A 13,763-nucleotide genomic window follows, 5' to 3' on the forward strand; every position below is an offset into this window, starting at 1 on the left:
GCATTTGTTACACTGTTTTGCACTTAGGTACATTGAAGGAAACTCAGACGAGTGGATTGTTTTGAGTGCACAGTGAGGGCAGTTTGAGGAGAGATGGAGGGAATTATGTCCACCCACCTTTCAGGCTAGATCCCCGGGTGGGTTCTTTTAAAGACTGGTCATTATGGGAAAGAAAAAGCAATCAGAATACTGGTCCAGTACATTTCTAAGCTTAACAAGGGTATTGCATTTGGGAATATATTTTTGTCTACCCCTCCAAAAACTAAATAAATAGGGGAGAATGAATGGGTTAGAATAAACTTCCAAATTTTATTTGCTTTTAAGAGGAAGTTTCACCTATAATTCTTATCAAATCTGTGTAAACGTTTTCTGTGTTGTGAAATTCCTGAGTAAATGAGAATTCTTGAGATAAAAATTGAGTAAATTTTTAAAGTTTGATAATATTTGTTATTGTGGTAATGTTCTTCATTATAAAAACTGAATTTTTTTCTGTTTTTGACTAAGGAAATTTGATGTCTAGGAATTCTGTAACAACTAGGAATTTAGTTTGTTATGGTACTTTGGGAAGTTATTTATGTTACTTGAGGACATTTTACATCAACTTAGTTTTAATAAATTCCATTTTTAAAGGTTTATTTTTACTTTAAGGTAGAAAGGAAAGATATCTATCACCTTAAAAATTTCTAACAAATGTTCTTCATGAAAGTTTAGTGATTATTCCTTCTAACATCAGGATAAACTGTAAGCTTTTTTAGAAAGGGAAATACTTTTTACAAAGTAATGTTTTGCAAAATCTTTTTGTATGATTTTTAGAAGGCCTACTAAATTTCCATTTGCAAGCTAATTTGTTGCAATAATTTAATACTGATAACAATTATGTCTTAATCCACTGTGAATTTTCTAAGTTTCATTCCTATGTAAAGTGTGTCCTTGAATTGGCCTTAAATGGGTGCTTTCAGAGAAACAGAGTCAATGGTTCCTGCTTCAGGTAGCATAAGAAAGGGCACTGGTCTCAAGAATGTAGGTTTGAAAGTTCAATGCCCCACTCTAAGTTTTTAAGGGGTGGACGTAGAAGTGAAAAAGATAGGACAGCTAAAACATCTTAGCAGATTCTGGAAGTTTTTGAGATTGATCATTAAGGAGTTTTTAAACACCTCCTTACAATCTTGTCACTCCTTTCCCCCACTTCCTCCCCTTGAGTCAAGAGGGTATCTCTGTGTGGGGATCCCAAACAGTGCTGGGTTTCTCTATTAACCCCTTTCAGCCCAGATCAGATTAGGAAGAGAGTGTTTTACCCCCCCTGCCCGCAAATTCACCTTCCCCCACCTGGCTATAGGAAGGAAGGGGAGGGGCAGCAGCTACAGCCTGGAAGTATCTTCCAGCACACAGCCATGGGGAGTAAAAGGGGATGGGTCAAGGTAAAGAAGCCAGTCTATAGGGATGGGAGTGGCCCCAGGAGACTGTTGGACCTGGTGAAAGGGTCTAGAAAGAAGAAAGATTTTTGGGTCAATTGTATTAGTTATGTTGCTGGAAGGGCAATTTCTTTTATAATCTAGAATGTTAAATTAATTGTGTCTTCAAAAAAAAAAGGAGTCAATTTGGCTGTTGGGGCATTTTATATGATCCTGTTTTGTAACATTTCCTTTTAAATATTGTAATTCAAGGAAGTATAAAATTTTCAAATTTTGTCTCTATTGAAAGGGAATTTTCAGTTGAAATTGTTTTGTTATAATTTATAAAATTTGTGAGATTGTTAACTAAGTTTTGGGGTTATTGTTTTAATATCAAAACCTAAGATTGTTAATTGATTACTTGTGTGTGAAAAGGAGGGGCACATGGCAATTCCCCTTATTTTGTAAACTTGCCAGGATCCCTGGAAACTATGGGGGGGGGCAAGGTCATCTGCCCTGAAAAAAAAAAGTGCAGCTTCCATATGTTTGTTTGACATGTGGCATGGGAAGGGAATTTTCTTAATTGAATGGGTTGTAAATTCAATAGAGCGGGAGGGTGTCAAAGTGTCAGTTGAAATTATGGACCAAGATATCTGTGTTTCTTTTACCATTAACATGACATAGCATAGTCTATGTCCATAAGATACCGAGATAAGAAAAGTCCCATTGTTCTGGAGAGTGTTTGGTCCCAGACATCTTGGGCTCAGTGATAACACACAGAAAGAATGTTGGTCAGTTCTATCTGGTCCTGGAAAGGGGTGTTTTTGGTTCACTTGAAAAAAAAAAGAATTAGTTCAGGTTTTTGGCCCTTATTGGGGTTCAATTGATTATACTCACCTCAAGATGTTCCCATTGTTTAAAGGAATTATGAGAGCAGTAGTATTTTTCTGTGATCAGTCTCTTACTATTACCAATGTGAGATTAAATTCTTATTATCGGATTTGTGATTTTATGGGACAGACATTTACTATTGTTTTGAGCTTTGATTACCAGGGTACTTGTCTGAGTTGTCATAAAGCCAATAGTAGAATGGCATGTGCTGCAGGCTGATAACTGATAAAGGTGGAAGTCTGTGCCTGGGAAGACTTTTGAGGACAACCTTGGACACAGCCTAGATAGGATCTTCTGACTCTATTTCCCAATTGTGCTATTTCCTTTTGACAAGGGAAATCCCCACCTGATTAATCCCAGGCCCTGCTTTTAACATCCAGTGACTACGTGATTACCTATCAGATATGACTCATGCCTGGAATCAAATGGAGCTAAGGAAGTTCTTTCCTTCTGATATGATATATGACCCTGTCCCTCTGGAACATCCCTGTGTTACCGTAATAGGATGCAAGTACATTCATGGCCACATAATAATAATATAGGGATAACATCCCCCTAAGGAGGAAATGTTTACACACAATAATAGGACAAAGGTAATGTGATAGATGTCTAATTAAATAGGATAGCAAATTTTGAGAAAAGCAATAGGATTAGACTGATATGATTGGCTTCCAAGATGTATCTATCATAGCAATCCAAGCTTTAAGCATGTTTAGGTAGGAAGATCACAGTTTTGGATTTTTACACTAAGCCAGAGAAGCAGAGCTCCCTTTTTGAACTGCCTATGAATTAAACCGATTGTACATGAGCAAGGAACTTAATGTTAGTTAATATAGGTAATACTGATTGTATTGATTTGTATGATTCCTGTCTAAGGTTTTCTTTGTTACCCTGATTACATGTAAATCTCTCTTTTCCAAACTAGTCTATTGTGAGCTCTCTGATTGGTTTAATCTGTACCTGACTTAATGTAATTATGCAATTTTGCGAATTATGAGTAAACTTTGTTGTATTGTTTGAACCTAGTCCTGTGTGACTGGGAAAACTGAACTATCTCTATGTGCCTTTAACTAAAGACTTATGAGGGATTCTGGAATACTTAGGAATTCAGTTTCCTTAATACTACTCTGGAATTTGTGTTATTTAAGAACTTTTGTACCAATTTAGTGAGGTTTTATGAACAAGAGTAGAAATGCATGCAAGCTTTTAGGGCTCATTTTGGAAATGTTCCTTAGGCAATGTGACATCTTAGGGTACTATAGAACTGGGACTTGTGTTCTGTGTGTGTTCCTATATGAGTTAAGGTTCTTTACAATTAGGTCAGGGGTTTGTGAGAATGTTATTTTGTTATTTGGGTAATATCATACTTGTTTAAAGTTGTGTTACAATTAATAATGTTAAAAGGGAAATGGCTTGTGGTTTATCTTGTCCATGTCATCAGAGAAACATGGCATGACTGAAACATTTAAGATCCTATATGCACTGTGTTAAAATGGATTCTTTCATATATCTATGTATGTATTGGGGCCTGTGGATTAATGTAAGGTATGCATATTGTTGTTTGCTCTTGTTTACTATTTAGTGGGGGTTGGCAGTATGGGTCCGGCTCTTACGGCAGTCCTCTTCCTTGGATGATTCCTTTGCCAAAAACTAAAAGGGGGGAGTAGGAACTCAGGGCAGATGGCACTAATTCTTCCTTAACCAAGTTCCTGCAGGGACTCCAGAAAGAAAACACAGAGGCCACTACTGATCATACTTCTCTTGTGTTTGTTTGGTCCATGTTTACTAAATATTCTTGCCAGATTCCTTTCTTCTAGGGTCGGAGCCATCAACTTCCAGATGACTGTATACCAACCCAAGGTCTCTAGTCCACTGAACCTGGCATTTGAAGTTTGACCCCTCGAACGGGACCCAGAGAGGCAGGGACAGCTCTACGCCCCTTGCCAGCAGGAAGCAGTTTCAGAAGCAGAGACCTCCCCCTTTTCACCAAAAGAATTTGGTTCCTATTTGTTTGAGGGGGGATGATGGGGGCGGGGCCCAAAACAAGATCTTCGCTCTTTGCCTCAAAGGGAATCTGACTCACAGGCCCCAGACCCTCATCTCCCTTTGAAAGCCTTAGCCTTACCTTTTAATCTTATTCAGATCTGGCTCCCTCTTGTCTATAGGCCCCAGAAAGGCCTTCCTTTATCTCCTTTTGAAAGTCCTAGCCCCACCTTGATTTTGTGCAGATGCCTTTCAAACTTCTGCCTTCCTGTTCCCTCCATTATCTATTCCCATTGTCTATTCAATCTCCCTTGACCCCCCTGCATTTCCCTATTCTCCCCTACCCCTCCCTGTTTCACATGCCCCCACCTACTTGCCCATTCCTCCTTTTCCTCTGGCTCCTAGTAGGACCCTCAGGCAGATCCTCCTCACCCCTGATTATGAGACTGCTCCGAGCCATCCATAGTTGTCAACTCCACCGGCCTGACCTAGGACCTAGCTGCTGGCTGTGTATGGATGCACAACCCCCATACTATGTGGGAGTGGCAGTTAATGGTTCTGTTTCCCATAGCCCAGACTCGGAAATTGTCGGTGGGAACAACCTAAGTTGACCCTGGGGATGTCCAAGGAAAAGGTACCTGTCTTACCTCATCCACCACATCCCTGAAAACTTCTCCTTACTCTCCTGTCTGTAATAGTACTGTGGTTGTTCCCCAATCCTCCTCCTCTTTTTATTCAGCACCATCCGGCACTTGGTGGGCCTGTCTGGATGGGATCACACAGTGTGTCTCCGCTGCAGTGTTCCTAAAAGAATCTGAGCCTCTATGTATATTAGTCTCCATTATCCCCAGGGTCTCCCTTCTTCAGGGCCCGGAGGGTTGGGAGTACTTCAGTCATGAGGGCAGTGTGTCCTACTGAAGCAAGCGAGCCGTTCCCCTCCTCATCCCTATCCTCAGTGGGGTTGGGGTTAGTGGGATCAACTGCTGTGGGTACCGCTGCCCTAGTCCGAGGAGAGGCCAGTTACCAGGAACTTAGTGCTCAGGTCGATCAGACCTCAGTCAGTCATCTGGAGCACTCTGTATCCCAACTGGAGAGACAGGTCAACTCCTTGGCAGAGATGGTTCTGCAGAACCAGAGGGGTTTAGGCTTATTGTTTCTCAGGCAGGGCGGCCTTTGTGCCGCCCTAGGGGAGGCCTGCTGTTTCTATGCCAATAACTCAGATGTAGTTCAGGAGCACCTTTCCCTAGTATGGAAAAATATTGCAGACAGGCAGAGGGAATGAGAAGGGAACGAAAATTGGTACCAGAGCCTGTTTCACTTCCCCATGGTTAACATTCTTATTTCTGCCTTAGCCGGGCCTTTGCTCGTCCTTACTATAGCCCTAATTCTTGACCCCTGTCTAGTTAATCGGCTCTTTGACTTTGTTAGATCCTGTATTAATTTAGTTAAGTTACTGTTGGTTAGAGGTCCCCGTTATCAGACCCTGGTGTCTGCCTTCTTTGCACCCTATAATGAGGCAGCCCCCACCACGTCAAGGGTGTGACATGGTACACAAAAGAAGTGGGGAATGTAATGCAGAACATTATTTTACCATTTAGGTAGTAGAACCCTTTAGGCCATGGAAAACTCCAAATTCCTTAGCAAGACCCTTATCTGGCTGCTCAGGCCACAGCCCTCAGATCATATCTCTGGAAGCCTCCATTGTGAGAAAGTTTGCACAGCATTATCATATCTACACAGAGGGAGAAGGGTGTCCTTGACCAGCTCCCAAAAAAACCTCTTCCTCTTGCCAGACTTCAAAGATCCATCCCCCTCCCTGTCCTGTATACTCCCTATATAAACCCTAGCTCAACCCTTGATGGCTGCTGCTTGATTTGGATGTGAATATCCCTGGCAGCTGCGTGCTAATAAAGTCCACAATTTAAAATTAGCTAATTTCTGGGTATAACACTTCAACCTCCTGCTGAGGCATAAATGTTGATAAAGCCAAAGCCTCAGATAAGGAGATAATCTCTAGCCTGTGGGCAGAGCACTTGTTGCCTCAGTGCTTTCTACCCTCCCACTCCCCACCCCTTGAGAACAGCTGATCTCCCTCCTCACTCATCCCTGGAGATGAGCGACTGGCTAAGAGTATTTAGGTGTCACACATGGAAAAGAGAGACAGACAGTTTCAACTTCTTGTCCATCTCTTCTTCCCTTTGAGGTAGGTCACTCAGAGACTGCAATTGAGACCATGTCCCTTCCCTTTAATTCTGCTCTGTTCTTTCCTGTTTATGTATCTTCCGGACTTGTCTGAAAAATTGTCAATGTTGTATTTCATGGGGAGAAATGTCAAGGCTGATCAGGGGTATGGAAATACATATACAGCTTCACTTTGTCTCCCTCTTCAGTAGAGCTGTATGGGGAAAGTTTCCCACCTTCACAACTCTGTCTTTGAGGCATAGAGGAGGACAAGTTATGATTTGTGCTGGCCTGAAGGTCTTGGTCTGGGATGGAGTAGGGAGAATGGGCTTTCTAGTCCTAACATTTTGGCTGTGGGAAGTGATAGAATAAAGAATTTAATTTTTACAGACCTTCATGTATGGGAGGCCTGGACAAATGTCCCATTTTGTTAATGAGAAAATGTCCTTAGGCTTTTATTGGTCTATATGTATTTTTTCCTAACAGAAAACCCAGTCCAGGGATTCCTCAGAGACTGAATGATCTGCTTCCCACTGATAAAGAAGGCCCTCTTTGGGCTTTTCTTCTTGATACTAACTGTTTCCTCAGGTCAGTAAATTTCTAAGTCATTGGTGGAAATCCACTAATTTTTCAGAAACTTCTCTGAAGTACTAGTGTTACCTGCTGCTTAGAATAGGTTGTTCTTTTCTTTTGGGGGAGTTTTAAATGTCTAGATCAAATTGAGAAACTCTTTTTTTAATTGTGATTTGCTGAATTGGTGAATTTAATGTAATGTGATGTATTACATAAAGTGATGGCAATAGTGCATTGCAGAAAGAGCATGCATGTTTGGGAGTCAGTGATTTTGACTTTGCTTTGCTACTCACTTGCTATAACTTTGGGCAAAGTCCAACACTAGGCCTCAGTTACCTCTTGCATAAAATTGGAAGGCAGAATGAGACAACCTGTAGGGTCCCTTCCCTCTCTAATGATCTCTGAGTCAATGAAAATAATAACTCCCAAAATAGTATATTAATTAGTAGTTATGAATACTCTAGGTTTTCATTGGCATTGAATCAAGAGAAATGGTTAGTACAAAAACATCCTCCTGGATGAGAACTGTTTTTTTTGACAAAACTCATCCTAAAGCACAATGTATCCAGAGTTCTACTATGTCCCAGATATTTTGAGTTGATCATAGGCCCCACTTTGTCTTATCATTTATTTCTTGCTGGTTGTGGTAGTTTTTAGACAATCATATCACATGGATCCAATTAATTCCAGGCCCCCTGAATCTTTTGTAGGATCCTGAGTATTGAAAGATCATACAATTAGGTTCATTCCACCTAAAGATGAAGTGACTTTATCCAAAAGCATATAATATAATTTGTTGCATCTCTTTTTTTCTTGCAGGTCTTTCCAGAAAGGAAAGTCAAATAGACCTGGTAAGTTTTTCTCACTCTATAATTGGGGTTCAGTGCTGTGAACTGAGTTCTTTAATTACAATAACATTTAATTTTGGAAAAAGATACTGATTTTTCAAAACCTGAATAGTTTTAATATGCCCTTCCTCCTCAAAGACTTGTATCTTATACCCAAAATTAATAAAATAGAAAAAAACAACCAAAACCCTTCCAATGTGGTATTGCCATCACTTTATATAATGCATCAAATACAACGTCATGTATGTAGTAGTATGTTCCTGTGAAGAATACAGGAAAGCTTAAAATATTTTGAATAAACAAAAGATAGAGCAAAAAAAGCAGACCCAAGAGAAAAAAAAATTACTTTTTTTGGCTAATTACTTTCTTTCAACAGAGAAGCAGCCCAAAAGGAGCAGAGTGAGGCATATATTTTCATATCAGGACAATGTGTTGGCCTAATTTACTTAGATGTCCATGTTATTGCAAGAGAAGTTTCTACTAGGGTAAAGATGGCATCTTTGAGAATAGATAATAGGCTGTTTTTTTTGAAGTATCAATAAAACAATGTAGTTTAAAATGGAAATATGGGGATAACTGAGGATGAGTTTTGTATGAAATAAAAATGAAAGATTGTATGTCAATTAAGAGGCTAGGGTGTAGTGGAAAATTAAAATAAGCATGTGGAAAATAGTCTCAGGGATGAATTCTATTCAATGGTTAAGCCTATAGTTCAAGCAGAAATAGCCTAGAAGGTTTTTTACTGTTCATGCAGACATTGGTAATGTGTAGACAATTCAGTTTCTTCTCATCTGCCTCATTTTCCCCTGGCTTACAGTCCCCATTTTATGATGACGATTAAAAGTGGACTTTAAGGTGGTCATGTATTGTCTGTAATTTTTTCAATGAATGTATTGGAATGACTTCCCATCCTATTTAATCAGTGGGAATAGTAATCACTCATTCATTAAATAATATGCAGCTCAGATCAGGTCTATTCAGTTTAGTTCAATTTACTGTTGTGAGTGAGTGCGTTGGGCGATCCAGATGTGGTTTAGTTTATGTGGGGGTAGATAGAAAACATAGGCAACATTGTCATACACAAAGGAAGGGTAGATTTAGAGTCAGAGGAGCTGAGTTTAAATGGCAGATGTCTCTGGACCTCACTTTCCTCATCTAAGATAAAGAAATTCTCACAAGTCTTTTCAATTCCAACTCTAGTTCAAACTATCCTGAAATCTGATTAGAGAGACAAGACATCTGTGTGTGTCAGTTAAATTATTAAACCAAATGATACAATGTATTTCCAAGCACAAAGTTCACTTGAGGAGACCTAGATTACTATAGGAATTCAGAAAAAGGTGAGATGAGTCCTGGCTAGAGAGAATTGAGAAGGCTTTCAGGTGGCGGCATTTAGAAGCCCAAAATGACTTGCTTACTATGTTGAAAGATAGCCTTAGGCTTCCAGATATAACCTTCAAAGACAAAATATTTCTGATTTATTTATTTTTTCCTTTTTGAAAACACAGGCCTGGATATGAACCCAGAAGTATCATAAGTTTTCCCTCTCATACTTCTGCATTTCTTTCTCTAGAAGCACCAAAGTGCTTCGATATCTTACTATATTGTTATTCTGGCTCGAACATGATGCATCCTCAAGCCACAGAGTTCTTTGTATAAATGATATCTGATCGAAACCACATGTCTTTATGATTCTGGCAGCCTGAATGTATCAAGTATTTAAGCCAACCATCATACCACTGCACCCAAGAGTACAATCCTATCTGTGCCCAGAATGGTATAACATATAAAAATGAATGCATATTTTGCAGTGCAATGAGGTAAGTATATAAAGCAATATTCTGATTCTTCCTGAATATAGCAAAAGCATTCCCAGGAACCAATGACTAGGTATGTTGTTACTTAATTTCCATTCAGTTTAATCCTCATAAATTCCATTTCATTTTTCTCAATAACTTGTAAAAACAATTTTTAACATTAATTTTCTATATTTTTTGAGTTCCAAATTTCCTCCTTCTGTCCCTCTTTAACACCTGCTTGAGAAAGCAAGCACTTGCTATAAATTGTACATCATGTGCAGTTATGCAAAAGATATTTCCATATTAGCCAAGTTTCAAAAGAAATCAGAGACAAAAAAAGAAGAAAAATAAAGAAAAATTAAAAGTATGATTCAATATGCATTCAGATTCCACTCATTCTTTCTCTGAAGATGGATAACAGTTTTCTTCATAAGTTATTTGGAATTGTCTTAGATCATTGTTTTGCTGAGAATTGCTAAGTCATGCACAGTTGACCATCATATGATATTGCTTTTACTGTGTGAAATGATTTCCTGGCTCTGTTCACTTCACTTTGCATCTGTTCATATAAGTTTTCCCAGTTTTTTCTTAAATCCTGCTCATCATTTCTTATAGTCCAATAGTGTTCCATTACAATTACATACAACACAACTTGTTCAGCCATTCCGCAATTGATGGGCATCTCTTCAGTTTTCCATTCTTTGCCACCACAAAAAGAGCTACTATAAATATTTTTGTACATAAAGATCCTTTTCCTTTTTCTTTGATCTCTTTTGGATAAAACCTAGTAAGTGTCTTGATGGGTTAAGGAATATGGATAGTTTTATAGTCCTTTGCATATAGTTTCAAATTGCACTCCAGAATGGTTGACCAGTTCACAACTCCATTGATATTGCAATTGTGTCCCAATGTTTCATATTCCCTCCAACATTTGTTCTTTTCCTTTTCTTTCATACTAGCCAATCTGATAGGTGAGAGGTGGTAACTCAGAGTTATTTTAAGTTGCATTTCTCTCATTAATAGTAATTTAAAGTATTTTTCACATGACAATTGATAGCTTTGATTTCTTCTGAAAACTGCCTATTGATATCCTTTGACCATTTATCAATTGGGGAATGACTTGTAATCTTATAAATTGGCATCACTTCTCTATATATTTGAGAAATTTGGAAAAAAAATTCTCAGTTTCCTATTTTCCTTTTAATCCTGGCTGCATTTTTTTTTTGTGCAGAAGTTTTTAATTTAATGTAATCAAAATTATACATTTTATATCCCATAATGCTCTGCATCATTTGTCTGGTCATAAACTCTTCCCTTATCCATAGATTTTACAGGTAAAGTATTCCATGCTCTCCTAATTTGTTTATGATATTATCCTTTATTTTTAAACCATGTACTCATTTTGACCTTATCTTGGTATATGGTAGGAGATGTTGGTCTCTACTTAGTTTCTGCCAAAGTGCTTTCTAGTTTTCCCAGTAGTTTTTGTCAAATGATGAGTCCTGTCCAAAACAATCAAAACACTGAATCCTTATTGTCATTTACTGTTATGTATTGTGTACCTAATCTAATCTACTAATCCACCTATCTTATTTCTTAGCTAGCTACACAGATTATTTTGATTATTATCACTTTGTAGTATAGTTTGAGATCTGGTACTGCTAGTCCACCTTCTTTTATTTTTTTCCCCATTCATTTCATTGATAGTCTTGAATTTTGTTATTACTTTTCTAGCTCTATAAAATAATTTTTAATTAATTTTTTTAGATATTGCACTTCAGAAGTAAATTTATTTGTGTAGAATTGCAATTTTTATTATATTGGCTCAGCCTATCCATGAGCAATTAATATTTCCCCAATTCTGTAATCTGACTTTATTTGTGGGAAAAGTATTTTGTAATTGTGTTCATATAGTTCCAGGGTTTATATTGGCAGGTACATTCCCAACTATTTTAAAATTTCTACATGTATTTTAAATGGAATTTCTCTTTCTCTTCCTATGGACTGTTTTTGGACATATATAGCCATGATGACAATTTTTGTGCTTTTATTTTATATCCTGCATCTTTGCTGAAGTTGTTAATTATTTTCAGAGTGTATTCTGGGTGTCCGAAAGTTTTTAGTTTTTCCAGGGTGGTATGATCTAAACCAGGCCTGCACAACCTGTAGCCAGTCAAAAGATTTCAGGCAGCCTGTGAATAATGTAGAGGATGTAAAACAAGCCTACACAACATACCACCTGTGGGACTCTTTGGTGGGCTGCAAGAGGCCCACGTGCCATATGTTGTGAAGGCCTGATCTAAACAGATGTGTGGTCACTGCTCTCCTAGCTTCTGTTCTGGCCAGAGTACCTTCTACAAGCATTCTTCTAGATCCTGGAACCTAGAAGAGTGTACCTGCTCCTCTGTGGCCATGAGCAATTTCAGTCCCTTTGGCTCATGAATGCAACTTGGGCTTCACTCCTGTGGTTGCAAGAGATAGGGCTCCTCTAAACCCTGGACCTTAGACAAGTGCCCCTGCTCTCCTGTGAGCAAGCACAAGCAGTCCTCTCCACCAGAGTATTTTTTCCTCCTTGGACCATGACCCAGAATTATGTAGAGACAATTCAATAACATACTACACCCACTGCCAGCAGAGGGTCCCCTATAATCTCCTTCTGATCACTTGCCTAATCTGCTACCATCTGTAAGTTACATCAGATACCCCCAAGGCAGGGCCTGTGCTGACTGCACTGCCTTTCTGGGATAATCACCACCCAAGTGAGACAGACCTTTCCTGGAAACCTCCTAAGTTGTCTTGGGCTAGAAAATTGTTTCACTTTCATCTTTTGTTGGTTCTGCTTCTCCAGAATTCAGTTTGAGGCATTATTTTAAAATTGTTTGGAGGGGAATTGGGTACCCTTCAAGTGATTACCTGTTACTCCACCATCTTCATTCTGCCCTCTTCACTAACAAGCAATTTAAAATGTCTACTATGTATCTGAGAATGTGCTACAGCCTAAGTATACCAAAGCAAAAATGAAACCATTCTTCACCCCCAAAATCATGAATTCTGTTGGTGGGATAATTGTCCAGCATGTACAAAAGATAAGTACATATAAATTCAGATAGAATAATGGGTGAGATATGGGAGTTTGGTGTTAGGGGGAAATAAAACCATTTAAAAAGATCATGAGTCCTTGAAAAGTTCTTGAGAGGGAAGCTTCTGTCTTCTAAGGTAACCATATATTTACATAGATTATAAATATGTCAAAGACAATCCTGTGTGTAACCTTAGGGAATCAACATCCCTATTTGACCTATGCATCTCATATACAAGCCATTTCCCATCTCTGTGCCTGTGGACTGGCTGTCCCCATGGCAAGAATGGAAGGAGCATGTCTCTTCACCTCTACCTTAAGAGCTGAATGCTGAATCTCCTTCAAAGTTCAACTAGCTATGCCATCTATATTTACTTATATATAAGTATACATGAAGGAACTTTTGGTTTTTATAAGAAAGCAGAAAGGAATTATTTTCACATGAAAATAAACTATCTTCCCCCCCCCTTTTAGGCCTGATGTATCTATTCTTCGATTTAAGCACTTTGGTCGGTGCTGACTCCTTGGGATTTTAAAGCCTGTGCACTGCCATGACTTCTAAGGCTTGGTATATCCTATACCAGTCATGTTCTCCTCACTTGGTACCAGGAAATTGATAGTTATTAATTCTTTTTTGTCTGAATATTGTAAGAAAAAGCAGTGTACTTTGTGCTTATTTTCACAAATAAATAACATTAAATATCTGCTTCTTTCTTCTTGAGTTTTCTTTCTCCAGACTGTGGGAATTTCTTCTCATTTTACCTCTGACACTACAGTTCAACAGGTATACCAAGTCAGTACCTCATTCCTCATTACCTTTGGGAATGTAGACACAATCTCCCTGCCTCTAGGCAGTAGGATGGGAAGGCTGTTGAAATATAGGATAAATATGGCAGAGTCTAATACCAAAACCCATTAGGAGAGCCTAGGTTTCTTGGGAATAGGAAATAAAGACAGGGAAGCGTAGTTTTCTAAGACAATGTCAGAAAGACCTGCCATACTGTGGTGGTAATCTTTA

The 13,763-nt window shown here is 38.6% G+C and overlaps 1 protein-coding gene across 1 annotated transcript; it reads left to right on the forward strand.

The window, feature by feature from the left end:
• The first annotated feature begins 5,658 nt into the window (after positions 1-5,658).
• LOC110196068 (ovomucoid-like) lies at positions 5,659-13,449 on the forward strand. The gene is made up of 5 exons (XM_020969161.2): positions 5,659-6,468; positions 6,933-7,034; positions 7,839-7,870; positions 9,569-9,687; positions 13,220-13,449. The coding sequence occupies exons 2-5, from the start codon at positions 6,965-6,967 to the stop codon at positions 13,263-13,265; spliced, it is 267 nt and encodes an 88-aa protein (XP_020824820.1). The 5' UTR covers positions 5,659-6,468; positions 6,933-6,964; the 3' UTR covers positions 13,266-13,449.
• Positions 13,450-13,763: the final 314 nt, after the last annotated feature.

Source organism: Phascolarctos cinereus, unplaced genomic scaffold, assembly GCF_003287225.1.
Source record: "Phascolarctos cinereus isolate Bilbo 61053 unplaced genomic scaffold, phaCin_HiC Scaffold_2;HRSCAF=192, whole genome shotgun sequence".
NCBI classification, from domain to species: domain Eukaryota; kingdom Metazoa; phylum Chordata; class Mammalia; order Diprotodontia; family Phascolarctidae; genus Phascolarctos; species Phascolarctos cinereus.

Coding starts and splice junctions, on each gene's coding strand:
- LOC110196068 (XM_020969161.2), top strand. CDS start 6,965: ATGATCTGCTTCCCACTGATAAAGAAGGCCCTCTTTGGGCTTTTCTTC. Junction 7,035..7,838: donor GATACTAACTGTTTCCTCAG/GTCAGTAAATTT, acceptor TTTTTCTTGCAG/GTCTTTCCAGAAAGGAAAGT. Junction 7,871..9,568: donor AGGAAAGTCAAATAGACCTG/GTAAGTTTTTCT, acceptor TGATTCTGGCAG/CCTGAATGTATCAAGTATTT.